The sequence below is a fragment of the Carcharodon carcharias genome, chromosome 1, assembly GCF_017639515.1.
Source record: "Carcharodon carcharias isolate sCarCar2 chromosome 1, sCarCar2.pri, whole genome shotgun sequence".
NCBI classification, from domain to species: domain Eukaryota; kingdom Metazoa; phylum Chordata; class Chondrichthyes; order Lamniformes; family Lamnidae; genus Carcharodon; species Carcharodon carcharias.
Window position 1 is genome coordinate 156,155,514 of NC_054467.1, and position 19,322 is coordinate 156,174,835.

Here is a 19,322-nt window from a genome sequence, read left to right on the forward strand (position 1 = left end):
CCAGTTACAAAAATATTGAAAATGGAAAAAAAAGCTAATTGGCAGACTGTCAAGCATCCAATTAGGTAATGAGCCTTTTTGCTTGCCAATTGGCATAGGAAGGTGGTGCATCACAAGAAAGGATCTGTTGGCTGACTAATGGCTGGAGCATGTGGGAAAGTTACATGATGAAACCTCCAGGAATCACAGTTGGCAACCTTATGTGAGGCTGCTGTCCCTCTGACCTCCTGTCCCCTCTCTTTTACAAGACAGCACCAAGCCCCATCATGGCTGCTGTTTGCATTTGAGGATTGTGCCCAGCAGTCACCCCCTGCCTCATGGCAGCACTCAGTGCCACTAATAGGCCGTTGGGCTCACCACTGGCCCAATGAAGGCATCAGTATATGAAGATAACGTCACATGAGTGACATAGATGTAGCATGGGGGTTGCATCCTGGAAGTTATCCAAATGTGAAGTTCCCAACGGTAGATAAAAATCTCAGTCATGGTTTGGAGAGTGATCCCTTACACATGTGGTGAGGATGGAAAACTAGAGTATAAATTATCGTTGGGTCACTCTCATCCACTTCCCAATGGCTGGTTAAGACTGGTATATTGGCAGGCAGCTGAAAGCACACTACTGACCTGCTTCTTAGCTACACTTGACTTGTTGCCATCTGACACCACATTAAGTAAGAAAATGGAAGGAAAGCAAGTTTAACAACCAGAACTTGTGTTCATATAACATGTCCCAAAGCACTTCACAGAGGCATTGTTTTTCTTCGCATTTTAAAAAATTGAGGTATTATACCATTAGAAGAAGCATAAAGTTTCCATCAAACATGCATAAAAGATAGTTGTCACACAAGACATTTGGAATTGATTTCCTGGTTTCCTCAAGGGCTTCTACAACTGAGGCAAGACTGACAGCCACAAAGCTGCCTTAACCGTTACCTTGCTAGAAAGCCCCTAACTAGAGCAGTGATGTTTTCTGATTTCTCACACCAATCATCCTTGCAAAAGTCTGTGACTGGGGGGTTCATGTTGAAAGGTTAATATTGCCTAAATATGCCAATAAAGCCACCCAGTACAAGTTGGGAAAATCATCAGATTATCTTAAACAAACACAAATTTAAAAGTCAAATACCAAACATTTAACTCCATTGCTTCATACATCAAGCTCATTTGATTCATTCCTCCAATGCACTTTTTGTGTTCAGCATTCTTCTAGGTTACTTACAATTGTTGAAAACTGGTGTTTTCTCCCCTGGTGCTACAATATTATTTGTTGATTTTTTTGGTGCCTTTAGTTCATAATCAGTTTTATGAGGGTGTGGTTTTTTAAAATTATATATTATAATAAAAATAAACCATTTCAAAAGATTGTGAAATGATTTTGCACAGATTGAGGATTGATGATGGGATGGATTTTCAGCTTTTCATTGAAGTGTGAGTTTGGTATCAATAGGTTTCATGAGTCCTGAACAGTTTACCATTATTAAAGGCATCAGGTTTTTTATTAGGTACCATCTGGTGAGTAATTGTTGACCTTAATCTCAGTATACGTTGTTTGAGGAGCCTGATAAAGTTGACCACCCAAGGCTTCAATAAAAGTTTGTCTTTGGCGTGTAATCTCTTGTAAAGTGGACTCAAGTTTTTAATCTGCTGCTTATCACAATTGCTTGTTCTACTGATGCTGACAACATATTAAAATGTCCACCTTGTGACACAGGCATTGTCTGCTGTATTTGGTAATGCTGTGTTGCATAATTACTTATGTAGACACAGGGATATAATCTGATGCTCACCTTTTCCATTAGCCTTACAAATAGCGTTGTCTTGTAAAATAAAGTTTTGGAGCATATTATAGGCTATTTAGTGATTTTATAACAGGGTATGTTCAGTTGTTCCTGGCTAATACAACTTCCTGGACCAAAAAGTTCTGCGCAGGACAACGAGCCTTATCACTGGCTTGGAGAAGTGGCTGAAATTTTATGTCCTTGCCATTTTGAAATGTTTTGTAATGTTCTTTCAGATATTTTATGAATAAAGTATATTTTTCCAAAAAAACAGATGCTATCCTTTACTGTGTTGATGACATATTGTGAGAAGTATTGCCATCTCCTGAAAAATACACCTCTACTTGTGAGTCTCAGAGATTCTGGATGACAGCTTCTTATCTAAGACTTCCACCATTGTGGAGCAATATAGGGCAACATTTTCCCCCCTGTCGGAGTGGAAATACAGGAGTGGGTGCGGGCAGGCGGCCTACCTATCAGCGCTCCTGGTTGCGGGGGGAGCGCTGCCATTTTACATGGGCGGGCTGATTAAGGCCCGCCCAGCGTGACGTCTGCCAGGAAGCGCTGTGCGCTCCCTATGCGGGCAGGGGGGCGGATTCCCTCAGCTGGGAGTGCGGTTTGTCGTGCATGTGCACAAAGGAGCACACAGATCTCCCTGAGGCAAAGTGCCCGTGGATGAGGTTCCATGCTTTTTCTGAAGCCCGCCAGGGCTTCTGGCCTACCCACCAATGTTAAGGTTGGACGGGCTGGTCCATTAATCATTTTAATTAGTTTTTTAATGGCCTTAATAGGCCATTGACTGCTCGGCTGAATTGACTGCACGCCCGCCGAACTGAGAATCTAAATGACATGGGGTGACGTTGGGAAGCATGCCTGATGTAGCCCTGCATCATTTTATGCATTGGCGAGCGGGCCCCACCCCCGCTCACCAATTGGAAGATGCTCCCCATAAAGTAATGGGACATTAGAGTCATTCACAGCAAAGGGAGTGAGTGTGGCAAAATTGCATTTGTAAACAATGATGCAAACTGAGACACGAGTATTCTGGCTTCGACCGTGTCTGGAGTTAGGCACTTTTTTATTTCACGTAAAGGTTTTAAAATTGGATTGAGAAGGTCTGCAACTGCAGTCGCAAGCATATTAGAATAGCTGAAAAATGGACAGGTTAATAGTTGCTCCAAAAATGAAAGCAAAATACTGCAGATGCCAGAGATCTGAAATAAAAATAAACACAAAGAACTGGAAGAACTCAGCAGGTCTACAGAACAGTTATTTTGGACTCAAAACATTAACTTTGCTTCCCCCTTCACAGATGCTGCCAGGCCTGCTGACTTTGCTCCTTGCAGAGCTGAACCTGCCTAAAAGCTCCCCAATGCGCTGATGCTCCTTAAGCGAGTACAGCACTCAATAATACTTCATACCTGTGAAACTTCATTATGATTTATGCTAACAGTTCCTTCAGTAGACATCTGGTAAAACAAACTGGTATGCATTGCAGCCATTTATCAGGCTTAAAAATGCAACAATGAGAAATTTAACAGTGCAACTGCTCACATATGATCTGAATATGCATTCACATCACCGCTAAATTAATGAGGGTTTTTTTTTGAGACGCCTCTCAATATTGAAATGAGGGTGGGTACCCATTTCAGGATCCATTTGCTAAATTCTTTATGACTTGCCTGAACTTGTGCTACAAGAGTACCAAATAAGGGGAAGTGGTGGTTTTGTCACTGGACAAGTAATCCAGAGACCCAGCATGATGCTCTGGAGGTCCTTGGTTCAAATCCCACCACAGCAGATGGTGAAATTTTAATTCTATCTTTTTTTTAATTGAAATCAAGTCTGAGATTTGAACCAAGGATCCCCAGATTATCATACTGGTATCTCTGGATTAGTTGCCTATGACAATACCACTACACCACCACCTAGATTCTAGATTTTTTTTACTGAAATCAAAGTCTAATGTTGACCATTGTTGATTGTCATAAAAACCCATCTGGCTCACTAATGCCCTTGAAAGAAGGAATTCTGCTGTCCATACCTAGTCTGGTTTATATGTGACTCCAGATCCACAGATGTGTGGTTGACTCTGAAATGGCCTAGCAAGGCACTCAATTCTGATGGGCAATAAATGCTGGCCTAGCCAACAATGCCCCTATCCTATGAATGAATAAAAAAAATTGTAACTTTACCAGATAAACAGTGGCCCAACCCATGGTGCTTGAAACCATCAGGAAAGTTCCTTCTATTTTCCTCGATGTGAAATCAGAATGAGCAAGAGTTCTCCTCTTCTTTCCCCATTAACGCTGTAAGCTCTACTGACCTATTATAACCACTCCACTCTTCTCTTCACCCACCTGTTCTTACTTACATAGAAAATAAGAGCAGGAGTAGGTCCTTTGAGCCTGCTCCGCCATTCATTATGATCATGGCTGATCATCCAACTCAATAGCCTGCTCCCGCTTTCTCCCCCTATCCTTTAATCTCTTTCACCCCAAGAGCTATATCTAAATCCTTCTTGAAAACATACAATGTTTTGGCCTCAACTACTTTCTGTGGTAATGAATTCCACAGGCTCACCACTCTCTAGGTGAAGAAATTTCTCCTCATCTCAGTCCTAAATGGTCTACCTGTATCCTCAGACTGTGATCCCTGGTTCTGGACTCCCCCATCACTGGGAACACCCTTCCTGCATCTACCCTGTCTAGTCCTGTTAGAATTTTATAGGTTTCTATGAGATCCCCCCTCATTCTTTTGAACTCCAGCGAATATAATTCTAATTGACTCAATCTCTCCTCATATGTCAGTCACCCCATCCCAGGAATCAGTCTGGTAAACCTTCGCTGCACTCCTTCTATAGCAAGTACATCCTTCCACAGATAAGGAGACCAAAACTGCACACAATATTCCAAGTATGGTCTCACCAAGGCTCTGTATAATTGCAGCAAGACATCCCCACTCCTGTATTCGAATCCTCTGGCTATGAAGGCCAACATACCATTTGTCTTCTTTACCGCCTGCTGCACCTGCATGCTTACCTTCAATGACTGGCGTACGAGGACATACAGGTCTTGTTGCAGATTCCCCTCTCTCAATTTATAGCCATTCAGATAATAATCTGCCTTCCTGTTTTTGTTACCAAAAAACCTCACATTTATCTACATTATATTGCATCTGCCATGCATTTGCCCACTCACTCAGCTTGTCCAAATCACACTGAAACATTTCTGCATCCTCCTCACAGCTCACCCTCCCACCCAACTTTGTGTCATCTGCAAATTTGGAAATATTACATTTAATTCCCTCATCTAAATCATTAATATATATTGTGAATAGCTGGGGTCTCAGCACCGATCCCTGCGGTACCCAACTAGTCACTGCCTGACATTTGGAAAAAGACTAGTTTATTCCTACTCTTTGTTTCCTGTCTGCCAACCAGTGTTCTATCCATCTCAATACACTATCCCCAATCCCATGTGCTTTAATTTTACATGCTAATCTCTTAAGTGGGACTTTGTCAATAACCTTCTGAAAGTCCAGATAAACCACATCCACTGGCTCCCCCTCATCAACTCTACCAGTTACATTCTCGAAAAATTCCAGTAGATTTGTTAAGCATGATTTCCCTTTCGTAAATCCATGCTGACTCTGTCCGATTCTGCCACTGTTTTCCAAGTGCTCAGCTATGAAATCTTTTCTAATGCACTCAAGAATTTTCCCCACTACCGACGTCAGGCTGACTGGTTTAAAATTCCTTGTTTTCTCCCTACCTCCCTTTTAAAATATTAGTTACCCTCCAATCTGTAGGAACTGTTCCAGAGTCTATAGAATCTCGGAAGATGACCACCAATGCATCCACTATTTCTAGGGCCACTTCCTTAAGTACTCTGGGGATTTATCGGCCTTCAATCCCATCAATTTCTCCAACACCATTTCCCTACTAACACTGATTTCTTTCAGTTCCTCCCTCTCACTAAACCCTGTGTTCCCCAACATTTCTGGTCTGTTATTTGTGTCCTCCTTGATGGCCGACTTGATGGCTATTGCCAGAAAGGCAGGTGACAAATTGGTCCACTTTGGCACAGTGTGCTGCCCCGGAGGCACAACAAGCCTTAGTCGCTTGCCCCAATCATTAAGATGATGGTCATGGTTCAATTTCAGACGACCTCCTTGGGCTTGTGCCTCAGCCACCTCTCCAATCATGCCCATTGCCAGGCTCTAACTAATTTCAATCCCCAGGTGTTGCATCATTTTTATACAAAAACCTACATTTCTATGTCTCACCTCACAGAGGAAACCAAGTCTCAAAGCATTTTACATGTTGGTGGATTAAAGCAGACACCAATCAAAAGGGAGAAAGGATAATATGAGATAAGCATTGGAGGAGGAGTAGAAAGCAGGGACAAAAAGTCGCCTTTGGAAAGCAGGGATGAAGGTGGCAAGGTAGTTGAAGTTAGAGAGGTAATGTCAGAGAGCAGAAACATAATGGCTGAAACAGTGATTAGTGAAATTAGAGCAAAAGAAGAGGAATAGCTTGGTATCGGAAGAGCAGTGGATATGTGCCAGTGCACGAGGCTGGAGGAAATCACTGTGGATGAAGCGATAGAGAGATTTTAAGGCAATAGAATCATTTAGCTGAGGCAACATAACCAACTGAGTTTAACGTTGGCAGGAGTGATCCAGCAGGAGGATCTAGTTTGCACTATTCTGTGCACTCAGCTCACAACTGTTCTCAATTTCCAGCCATTGACTTTAATTCTGGTACATTAATCAGAATTTTTCCTCTCCTGTTTTCTGGACTGGAATCAAAAACAGCCTCACAACAGCTCATGTGCTCAGAAACTTGAAATATCTGGGTTGCAGGACATGGAGCAACTGTCTTAATGAAGATAAATTGTTTCCACATGACCACCATATACTAAACAAGCCAGATTCTTAAACAAATCAAAACTGAGCAAAATCAACTGATAGAGAGAGTTAAAATCTGAGTTTCAGATGTGGGAGAGGGGTAGTGGGAATTAAGCTGATTTTGAATTAACTTTAAAAAGCCAGTGTTACAACATTAAAATAGACCGTTGTAAAGCCTCAACAGCAATGTCCTTGTCATTGTGTTAAGTTTATGCTGCAGTAGATGTCCTATCTGTTGCGTTACAGTTCCTATTCTCCCCGGTGCTTGCTGTGGCATTGAAGGTAGTACGTCATTTAGAAGTGCGCTGCTAGTCTTCCAGTAACTCATCCAATTATCTTTTGTTCATGTGTGATTCTGGAGAATGTGTGTTGGCATGAGTCAAGGCGGCCACCACAGTGTTGCCCAACTATCGTCACCTCACAACCACAATGGAAGCCACTGAAAGGCCATTAAAAGTGAGAATTGTGGTTGATCTTCCTTCTCCCTGGGCCAGGACGCTGGGGTCAATCTCTAACTTTAACAGTCCTGTTGTACCTGAGACCAACTGAAATAACACTGAGCAGAATCCGAGCCAAGGACTTTCATGATCTGTCCAGTTTTAAAAGTACTGTATACTGCTGATGTTTGCCAGTATCAACTCCCACAATGCAGATTTTACAAGGTTGAAAACAAATATGGAACAAATTAGTCAAAGATTACATTTAAAGACTTTGGCTTATTTACTGATAAAACTTAAAGTTTTATGTTATTTAAAATTTTGGTGAACTCTGGATTCGAATTAACTAAAGGCCAGTGAGTCTAAGATCAACAGTAGGGCAACTTTTGGAAAAAATTCAGAGGGACAAAATGAATCTCCACTTGGAGGGGCAAGGATTAATCAAGGATTGTCAGCATGGCTTTGTCAGAAGAAATCACGTCTAGCAAATTTGATTGAATTTTTGAGAAGGCGGCTAGGTGTGTAGATGAGGGTAGTACAGCAGATGTAGTCTACATGGACTTCAGTAAGGCTTTTGACAAGGTCTCACATGGGAAACTGGTCAAGAAGATAAGAGCCCATGGGATCCAGGGTAATTTGGCAAATTGGATCCAAAATTGACTTAGTGGCAGGAGGCAGAGGTTTATGTCAAAGGTTGTTTTTGTGACTGGAAGCTTGTGTCCAGTGGTGTACCACAGGGTTCGGTATTGGATCCTTTGCTGTTTGTAATGTACATTAATGATCTAGACATGAATGTAGGAGGTATGATCAGTAAGTTCACAGATGACACGAAAATTGTTGGTGTGGTAAATAGCGAGGAGGAATGCCTTAGGCTGCAGGACAATGTAGATGGGCTGGTCAGATGGGTAGAACAGTGAAAAATGGAGTTTAATCTTGAAAAGTGTGAGGTGATGCATTTTGGAAGGACTAACAAGGTGAAGGTTGAATGGTAGGACCCCAGGAAGTACAGAGGGTCAGCAAGACCTTGGTATGCATGTCCATAGATCCTTGAAGGCAGCAGGACAGGTGTTTAAGGAGGCATATGAGATACTTGCCTTTAGTGGTTGAGGCATTGAATACAAGAGCAGTGAGGTTATGTTGGAGCTGTATAAAATGCTAGTTAGGCCACAGCTGGAGTACTGTGCGCAGTTCTGATCGCCGCACTATATTGCACTGGAGAGGGTGAAGAGGAGATTCACCAGGGCTGAATCTTCCAGCCAGTGAGCAGGGGGTGGGGCCCGCTCACCGACACGTAAAATGACGCGGGGTGGCGTCTCAACGTCACCCCGCGTCATTTAGATTTTCAGTTCGGCAGGTGTGCAGCCGACTCGGCTGCATACCCGCCGAACTATCAACGGCCACTTAAGGCCTTTAAGAAAGTAATTAAGGCAAGTAATGGGCCTGCCCGTCCAGCCTTAAGGTTGGTGGCCAGGTGAAGAGCCCAGGCGGCCTTCAGAAAAAACATGAAACTTCATCACGGGCGGGATGATGTTTCATGAGGGATTTAAAATGTGTTTAAAATATTTAAATATAAGAAATTGACATGTCCCAGCTCATGTAACAGTGACACATGAGGGGACATTTCAGGAATACTTTTTCTACCTTTCCAAAAATTTTTAAAACTTCTACTGACCTCCCTGAGGCGGGCACTTTGCCCCAGGGAGATCTGTGTGAAAGAGCGCACTCCTGGCTTAGGGAAACCCCCCCTCCCCCCCCACACCCTCCCCGGTAAAGGGAGCACACTACGCTTCTGAGCGGACGTCACACTGGCCCGCCCACGTAAAATGGCAGCACACGCCCCCAATCGGGGGTGCCAATCGGGAACCCACCCGCCTGCGCCCGCTCTGCACATCCCTCCCGACGGGGGGAAAATGCTGCTCCAAGATGTTGCCTGGGCTGGAGCGTTTCAGCTATGAAAAGAGACTAGACAGGCTGGGGCTGTTTTCCTTAGCGCAGAGAAGGCTGAGGGGGGACCTGATTGAGGTATACAAAATTATGAAGGACATAAATAGGGTAGATAGGAAGGAAAATTCCCCTTAGTGGAGGGGTCAATAACTAGGGGGCATAGATTTAAGATAAGGGGCAGAAGGTTTAGAAGGGATTTAAAGAAATGTTTTTTCACCAAGAGGGTGGGGGGCTATTTGGAACTCACTGCCTGAAAGGTTGGTAGAGGCAGGAACCCTCACAACATTTAAGAAGTGTTTAGATGAACACTTGAAATGCCAGAACATACAGGGCTATGGGCCAAGTACTGGAAAATGGGATTAGAGCAGATAGGGTCTTGATGACTGGCGCAAACACAATGGGCTGAAGGGCGTCTTTCTGTGCTGTAGAATTCTATGACTCTATGACTTTGAAACTTTGATATAGAGTTCAAATCTTTGAGTTTCACAAAATAAAATCTGAACCCAGCACCTGAAGATTGTCAGACTGGTAAAGTATTACAGTTTGGATACAGCATTTCTACACTGTCACCAGTTGGATTGATGCTTTTCACAGAATCACAGAATCACAGAGCAGAAGGGACCCTTCGGCCCATTGAGTCTGCACCGACACGTGAGAAACACCTGACCTACCTACACTTGGCCCATTGCCTTGAATGTTATGATGGGCCAAGTGCTCATCCGGGTACTTTTTAAAGGATGTGAGGCAACCCGCCTCCACCATCCTCCGGGCAGTGCATTCTAGACCGTCACCACCCTCTGGGTAAAAAAGCTTTTTCTCACATCCCCCCAAACCTCCTGCCCCTCACCTTGAATTTATGCCCCCTTGTGACGGACCTTTCAACTAAGTAGAACAGCTGCTCCCTATCCACCCTGTCCATGCCCCTCATAATCTTGTACCCTCGATCAGGTCGCCCCTCAGTCTTCTCTGCTCCAACGAAAACAACCCAAATCTATCCAACCTCTCTTCATAACTTAAATGTTTCATCCCAAGCAACATCCTGGTGAATCTTCTCTGCGTCTCCTCCTGTGCAATCACATCCTTCCTATAATGTGGCGACCAGAATGGTACACTGTACTCCAGCTGTGGCCTCACCAAGGTTCTATACAACTCCAACATGACCTCCCTACTTTTGTAATCTATGCCTCGATTGATAAAGGCCCATATGCCTTTTTCACCACCCCACTAACATATCCCTTCGCCTTCAGAGATCTATGGACACACATGCCAAGGTTCCTTTGTTCCTCAGAACTTCCTAGTGTCATGCCATTCAGTGAATACTTCCTTGTCGAATTACTCCTTCCAAAATGTATCACCTCACACCTTTCAGGGTTAAATTCCATCTGCCACTTATCTGCCCATTTGACCATCCCGTCTATATATTCCTGTAGCCCAAGACACTCAACCACACTATTAACCAACCGGCCAATCTTTGTGTCATCCGTAAACTTACTAATCCTACCCCCCACATAGTCATCTATGTCATTTATATAAATGACAAATAATAGGGGGCCCAGCACAGATCCCTGTGGTACCCCACTGGACACTGGCTTCCAGTTACTAAAGCATCCTTCTGTCATCACCCTTTGTCTCCTACAACTAAGCCAATTTTGAATCCACCTTATCAAATTATCCTGTATCCCATGTGCCTTTGCCTTCTTTATAAATCTCCCATGTGGGACCTTGTCAAAGGCTTTGCTGAAATCCATATAAACTACATCAGCTGCACTACCCTCATCTACACACCTGGTCACCTCCTCAAAAATTTCAATCAAATTTGTTAGGCATGACCTCCCTCTGACAAAGCCATGCTGACTATCCCTGATCAAACCTTGCCTCTCCAAGTGGAGCTATATTCTCTCCTTCAGAATTTCACCAATAGTTTCCCTACCACTGATGTGAGATTCACTGGCCTGTAGTTCCCTGGCTTATCTCTACAACCCTTCTTAAATAGTGGAACCCCCGACGTCATCCCGCCCCAGTTAAATTTTCAGGAAGGCGGGAGCACAGCGAGAGCAGCTGTCTGCCCGCCGACCTGTCAATGGCCAACTGAGGCCATTGACAGGATAATTAAAACAATTAAAGGCCCTGTCCATCCAACCTTAAGGTTGGTGGGCAGTCCAGGAGCCCCAGCGGGTTTCTGAAAAAACATGAAACCTCATCCACTGGCAGGATGAGGTTTCATGTGGGGTTTAAAAATGTTCGTTAAAGTTTTAGTAAAATTAATTAACATGTCTCATCCCTTGTGACATTGTCACATGATGGAGACATGTTAAGGATTTTATTATTTTTCTATTTTTAAAGTTTATACAACTGTCAGCGATCTCCCTGAGGCAGCACTTAGCCTCAGGGAGATATGCGCTCTTTCGTGCACATGCGCAAAAGAGCGCACTCTTGCATTTGGGGAATCCCTCCCACCCGCACAGGAAGTGCATAGATGTCACGCCTTAATTGGCCTGCCCACTTAAAATGGCGGCGGGGCCTGCTTCTCTGGCAGGGATCGGTTCCCTGCCCACTGGAGATTGGCTCAGGCCCTCCCGCCAGACAGGCAGAAAATTCTGCCCATGTACTCATATGTGATTCAGTCACATGAAGAGGCTCATGTTAAAAATGACGTTAAAAAAATGTTTCTTCTTTATTTATTTACCGTTGGAAATCTTATCCCACCAGTGGATGAGGTTTCATAAAAAATGCGAAGGCCACCTGGCCTATTCACCCCCCCAACAACTGAATGGTTGAGCGGGCGGCTAAAAATACAAATAAATTACTTGTTTAAGAGCCTTAATAGGCCTTTTAATTGTCAGCAGGCGTGCTGCCGACTCTTGCGCACACCCATCGACTGAAAGATCGCCAGGATGCGCGATGATGTCAGGACGCTCGCCTGATGTCATCACGCTCTATTTTACTCCCGATCAGGTCAGGCACGCGCCCGCCCATGGGACGAAAAATTCTGCCCAGTAAAAGCATGAAAATGTTGTCTAATGTTTTAAGTCCAGTCACAGCGAGCAGTGACTCTGTTGTGGCAATACTCTGCTCTTTTTAATTGTTTTAACTTCAATAGAACAATAGTATCAAAGAATGAATTTGTCAGGCAAATAAATGTACTCATTTTCCAGAGAAGCTATATTTTTGTCATGGCAAGTAAATGAACAATATTTACTGCTCTTAGTTTTCATTGATAAAATGCCATTGTTACCTGGATGGACATTCCATATTGTACCTCTGTGTGGTCTAACCTAAGTTTGCTGGTGCAGAGCAGAGATCAAGTAATTCAAGACATTAGGAACAATATAGAAGGTTAAATTAAATTACACAGCTGGTTACATCTGAATGCCTTTAATTCTTCTCCTTGTCAGTACAACCCTGGTAATGCAGTAATCAAAGTGTAATGGAGTCATTATTCATTCCACAAACCCTACTCCTCACAAACCAAATCCTGTCAAAAGAAAGAGACACTATCCTTTTCAGACTCATCCATGCCATACACTCCCTATAAGCTTCAGTAGCTATAAATTTCAAAACTATAAATTCTAGTTGTGCATTCAGGCAGAAACGTGATAATTCATTACTGATCATTTTCTACACCAGGCATGCTTATTCAATCTCTACTCTGTTGTACAGCTTTGTTTCCTGCCTTTACTAGCGCTGCTTACATGCAATGCACTTCAGCATCAGTTACACTTACGGTACTGTTTTACACCACAGGTTAGCGCCTGTTCAAATCCATACCCTGCATTGAAATAATGGGCTGGATTGTAAACCTATTGTGCCAGTGCAAAAATCACAATTTTGCCTTGTACTTTATGCTGCAGTTTCAGTGCAATGTCAACAGCTTTCCTGTGTGACGTCTCTTCTGTCTCTGCTGCCTTGGTGTTGAAACATTGGCATCCAACATTCCTGATGCACTACTGGATTAATGAACATCATGGTTTAGCACAAAGTGAAATGGATCAAGTTTAGTCCCTAATTCTGTGCTGGATTTATGGCAATGTTTGGAACATAGTTGGGGGGCTAAAATTGGCAGCAGAGCTCTTCAGGTTTGGAAAAAAAAATATCCGCAAGGGTTCAGAGTTATGTCATGGCACTTCTTCTAGAAAGTGAATGTGTATGTACATCAGATAAGGATTAGCTTTGTTACTTTCCACTGTGTGAAGGCTCACACAGAAATATAGCAACTTGGTTTAGCTACTGTAGGACTGCTGGTAATCTTGAAGCCAAACCCTGGAAAGATTCAGCACCTTCGGGAGAATAGAAGGTGAGAGATAAATTTTGGGGGAAATGATTCCTGGTGCCCTCAGGCTAGAGCAACAATACGGTTCTTTAATAATATGATAGAATTATTGCTCAAGGGTGCACACTCCCCAAGTGCTAGCTGCAAGCTTCACTCTAAAATATCACCTACTAGACTTCAACAACTCAGTAAAACCTATAATGTGAAGAACATGAAAGCTAAGAGAGTGAAATTTTACGAAGATTTCATATGACTTTAGCATACTCCTAGTGATAAACTAAATAGTTAGCAAATTTGAATCAGACAAACGGACCTTGGCATCCAATCTAATCTGCACAAATGTCGTCCAAGACCCTGCAAGGTCTTGCACTAAAGGTTGAATCTCACAATTTGGCTTCTTACGTGCAGTGGGGTAACAGTACGCTGAATTGAAAATAATTTAGGTGACTTACCAGTCTTTAAATCATAGGATATTATATGGTACAGGATGTATTGGAAAACATATTTGGAGGAGAATGAGGTTTTTGATTTTTTAAAAAATTCATTTGCGGGATGTGGGCTTCGCTGGCTAGGCCAGTGCTTATTGCACATCCCTAGTTGCCCTTGAGGAGGCGGTGGTGAGCTGCCTTCTTGAACTGCTGCAGTCCATGCGGGTGTAGGTACACCTACAGTGCAGTTAGGAAGGGAGTTCCAGGATTTTGGCCCAGCGACAGTGAAGGAATGGTTATATATTTTCAAGTTAGCATGGTGAGTGACTTGGAGGGGAACTTCCAGGTGGTGGTGTTCCCATCTATCTGCTGCCCTTATCTTTCTAGGTGGTAGTGGTCGTGGGTTTGGAAGGTGCTTTTGAAGAAGCCTTGGTGAATTCCTGCAGTGAATCTTGTGGATGGTACATACTGCTGCTCCTGTGCGTCGGTGGTGGAGAGAGTGAATGTTTGTGGCTGTGGTGCCAATCAAGTGAACTGCTTTGTCCTGGACGGTGTCAAGCTTCTTCAGTGTTTTAGGAGCTGCACTCATCTGGGCAAGTCGGGAGTATTCCATCACACTCCTGACTTGTGCCTTGTAGATGATGGACAGGCTTTGTGGAATCAGGAGGCGAGTTACTCGTTGCACGATTTACATTGATAAGAAAAGATATGGACACGTACTGCTATTTGAAAGAAGTAATTCATTTGTGAGAAATGACATTTCATTTCAACATTGGATTTCCAATGGAAGAAGGTTGTACTTTAACTAAATACAGCATTTTATGGAAAAATGGCACTTATTTCCTTTTAGTTTGCTTTCTTAAACCTAGGTGATTGTTGCAGAGATTGATAAATGGCTGACGATGTTCTGGGTGAAGTACTGATAATCATTATGATTATTAGGCCCAAGTGTCTTTGGGCCCTTTTTACTTAAATGGATCTCAGTTAAGTTACTTAAACACAGCATTTTAATTCATTAGATGATAAAGCTGTACAAAATAAATTGGATTGTGAAAAATTGCTTTAGTGATTATGTGCAGTGAAATTGGAAACACATTATTTTTGAATGAATTGGATAAATTGCTGAATGTAGCAAACAGGATAATTCCTCCATCAATTTTGCTAAATCAAAAAATATCATGGCTAGTTTGCCTTGTGGACTGGAAAAAGCTGCACACAAATGATGCAAAAGTGCTACTACTTCAATGGTGCATTTGAATGCCTAGAAACTAATGACTGTACTCCTATGATAGACATTGTGAGTTATTGAAGGGTCACCGTGACATCAAAGTTGAGAACAGTAATGATGGTCTAAGGTGAATGATTGAACATTCTTGCAGCCAAATAGTTTACCATAGTTAAACCTTCCCAGTAAGTCTGCATCTTCTCATGCCCTAGTCCTCCATCATGCCTGGCTAACTGACTCAACTTGGAAGAGTATCTGCTGCGAGTTAGAAGCCAACTATGCCCTCTGTTCTCCTGGTCATTCAACATGATGCGCTCATCTATGACCACAAATAAATGCTCTCCTCTAATAATATAGCTTAATTTACTGCTATAATTATACTTTTGAAAGGTTTCTATTCATTTAACTCAACTATGCCAGATCTGACATAGGAAAACTGCTTGTTTTTGATTTGATTCTGCAGTTGTGGACAACTGCATGAGTTCATCATCAATGACCCTAAGAAGGCTTCAACAAGTAAAACTCAGATTTTTATTTCCGTCATGTTTCACATCTTTTTTGTAGGAGTAGGGAACCATCTGATCAGTTCCAAACATGGTCAAATAGTCTGTTAATATTAGGCCATTTTTAATGCATTTTTTCATTAAAATCATCAGAGGGGAGAAAATATGGCCCTTTAGCAAAAAAAAGCTAGCACTGATAAAGTTACATTCTTGGCATAAATGTTGCTATAATTTATAACCATCTGTCTGTTCTAAGAATTATCTGGTTTGTTTAAATTTTCCAAACCTACCCCAGCCTTTGGTTTAGCCCCCGGACCTGCCATGGGGGATGTTGATCCAAGTGGTGAGTGGACAGGATGAACCTTCTGGTTTTGACTGATTGCAATCACATCTGCTCCATTCTCTGAATCAGACTCCAACTCCTGCCAATAGACCGTGGGAAACATCATAATGTTAACCCATACAAGGCAACAATAAAATAAAGCAAGAAAAACTTGCAGTTATATAATACCTCTCATGACTTCAGGATGTGCCAAAGCATTTTACAGCCAATGGAGTACTTGTGAAATGTAGTTACTGTTGTAATGTAGGAAATATGTCAGCCAACTTGCACACAGCATGCTTCCACAAATAGCAACATGATAATGACCAGATAATCTACTTTTGCGATGTTGGTTATGGGATAAATAATAGCCTGGACACTAGGGATATCTCGATGCTCCTCTTTGAATTAGTGTCAAGGGATTTTTTATATTCACCTGAGAGGGTGCGTAATAAGCCCATGTAAAAGAATACTGCAAGAAAGTAATAATCGTCAGCATAGATTTTCTCAAAGGTTAGAGACCTGGGACTGACAATAGCTTTGATATCAAGCCACACTCCTTAGATTAGTCATCCATGTTCTAACTTCAAAATGTTTACAAATCTGTGATTAAAACAAAATCCATGGATGAAGCTATTTTTTTAAAACTATTCGTGTTGTGATTCTGATAAATTTTGCTCATTCCGGTCTTAATGAACAGCAGTTAATACTGAAGCAGAATCTGAGAATCTCCATTTATTCCATCTTTGTTTTGTGTAAGCTACACTCTATTCAAGTTGTACGTACAGTTACTACCACAATGAAGCTGGTCTTATACAAAACATTTCCAATAAAATGACAGTCAGATGATGTGCAGCGTTTCAAAATCACATCCCGAGATCAATTAGAGACATGGGATGTAATTACAAGTCACTGATGTATTCACCAAAGGAAATCTACACATTGGCAGGGGCTTGGGGGAAACAGTTTCTGTGATGAATTGGAACACAATATGAGGGGCTTTTGCAGAATGCATGTGTCACTTGCAAGTTCAATCTCAAATAAAATTTCAACATATCAAGTCCTTTTAACAGCTCGTTCCACAAATGAGGACATAATTCTTTGAGAAATACAGTGTGATTCGAACAACAGCAAGTTTGCTCTGTTAACTGATAAATGATCTTATTTCCCACTTTCATTTGCTCCAGGGTATTGCTAAAGGCACCAATTATTGTTAGGGTACATTTTCAGTTACAGCTGTTATCTAGTTTACCACTCAAGCAATTGGTCTTTAGCTTTGCCTATAGACAGTGAATGATAGCAAATTGTTTAACTGTGACAAGTATTAAACATAAACACAATGCGGTTTTTATTTTGTGGAGGCATATTAGGAAGTAGTTAGATTTTTATTTATTATTTGGTCATTGTGAGCCCCAGTAAGACCTGACTGTAATTGGAATCTATAATGTGAACTGAACATACATTAGTGACCAATGTTTGCTGAGCTGCATGTAGCTCTTTTATACCTTTTTTGGTTCATCCAGTGGGTTGGCAATAATGAGGCGTTAAATGCCCTTTCCGAAAAAGACACCATTAATATACTACTACAAAAAAAAACCTTTAAAGGAAGCTTAGCTAATCAGATTAAATTGACATTTCCAAGTGTGATGATGCCCTCCAGTGCCTTGGTGCCCACTGGTCTCAGAAGGCCTGAAATATCCCAGCAGACAACGTATGCTCTCTCTCCAGGGATACCAGACTGTGGACGTAGCCGTGGAAGAGAGGCAGGCATCTGGGCTGAATGGCTCCCTTGGCTATTCGCTGCCTTGGCCTGTTGATGACCACCTTAACCAGATCCAGGAACAACCCCACGATGAGGTCCTCAAATCTGCCAGCTCCCCTCTGTTCCGAGTTGCCAAAAATCAAATGATGCAGCCAGAAATTGAGAGGCAATCCTCTCAGATCATGGAAATAGGACTGCACCTTATATAGATGTGAAACACGCACCCCTTCCGGCTGTAGAAATTACAGGCGGCCTGGGAGTATGTGAATGGACTTAACCATCTATTATCATGCGCCACCCTGCGGTGGCCCCCACTTCCTCCAGTTGGCAGGGCGGAATGCTGTGTCCGGGTAGCCAATGAGGATGAGGAAGTGGAGGGTGGACAAGAGCAGCCTCTCCACGCAGAATGGAATGGCACGGAGAAGATATCCTGAAAGAAGGCTCAGCTGAAAATTAGCCTATTACACCTGACTAAACATTAAAGTGAGAGCAATTCCAAATTTAAAAATATACTATACAATCTGTAAAACAGGCAATGTTGCTTTTGTGAAGGAATTGCAGGGCAATGAATGAGAAAAAGGGGGAGAGGGGCCAGAAATGAGAGAGAGGACAGAGACTGAGAGGCAGGGGACAGAAATTATCATAAAAGCAAAATACTGCAGATGCAGAAGATGCAGAAATCTGAAATAAAGTAGAACGTGCTGGAAAAACTTAGCAGGTCTGGCAGCATCTGTGGAGAGAGAAACAGAATTAATGTTTCGAGTCCAATATGACTCTTCTTCAGAACTTCTTATTAGTTATTAGGGAAATTATTAGTTTGTTTATTGTTAAAGTAATTGACTTGCTTGTTGTGTCTTGTTAAAAATGAATATCAACTCATTCTTTGGTTTCATATTTTGCTCAATCATTGTTTGGAAGGAATGTGTCCAATTTCACATTTGTTATTTATATCCTGTAACCTTCATTCTTTGCAGCAGAGCTGGCAACTAAAAGCAGGGACTGGAGACCCTTTCCTCCCTCCCTCATTCGACTACACTGAAGACAATTGTGGCATCACCACAGCTGCCTGGTTGAGGTCAGTGAACTCAGCGCAGGCACATTAAAGGCTGTGGCAATCTAACACCTTCCTGCTGGAGCGCTGCTGAACCCAACGCATTTATACGGTAAACCCACAGGGACAGAAAGAAAATAATAAAAATCAATTTTTGTTGATCACATGGCATCTGTTTTCTCTGATTTTTCTCCCTTTACTCTTCTCCTGAATGCCTTGTTATAAAGCTACATTTCCACAGCTAATGGACGTTCTTCATTATCTCAGCAAGTGGCCACTATTCAACCGTAAGCCTGGATAGTAAGTAATTGCAGGTATGTGACTGCAATAGCTGAGCTTGAAACTATCCTCATCCTTACATCTACCCACATAACTTTCCCTCTCTGGTCATTAGGAATCAGGAATGCTGAGGACATATGTGGCCATTGCCCCCGTCTCTGTTTGAGCTGAGATCAGCAAACATACCATACCCCAAGAATTATGCCAGTCATCTTTCTGATCTGTACAGCTTAGCTATTCACGAAGTAAACTTATTGAACCACTAGATTGGCGAACAGGTTTATGTGATTTCACAGCTTGAATATTTTTACATTGCTGCTCCAAGAGAGCACTGTTAGTTTGGAATCACAAACATACTGTTGCGACTAGTCCCCGGGCAAGGCTCCCCCAGTTGGTTATGGTCCCGGATGAG

The 19,322-nt window shown here is 42.4% G+C and overlaps 1 protein-coding gene across 3 annotated transcripts in view; it reads right to left on the reverse strand.

Moving 5' to 3' along the window:
- Positions 1–19,322, reverse strand: part of dlc1 (DLC1 Rho GTPase activating protein) — a 593,090-nt gene that overhangs the window by 372,893 nt on the left and 200,875 nt on the right. For 2 of the 3 annotated variants that reach the window (XM_041185569.1, XM_041185561.1), the window contains exon 4: positions 15,787–15,918. The exons of the other annotated variant lie outside the window; for it this stretch is intronic. In XM_041185569.1, the coding sequence (XP_041041503.1) occupies positions 15,787–15,918 (132 nt within the window). The remainder of the gene's footprint in view (positions 1–15,786; positions 15,919–19,322) is intronic. 3 annotated transcript variants of the gene reach the window in all.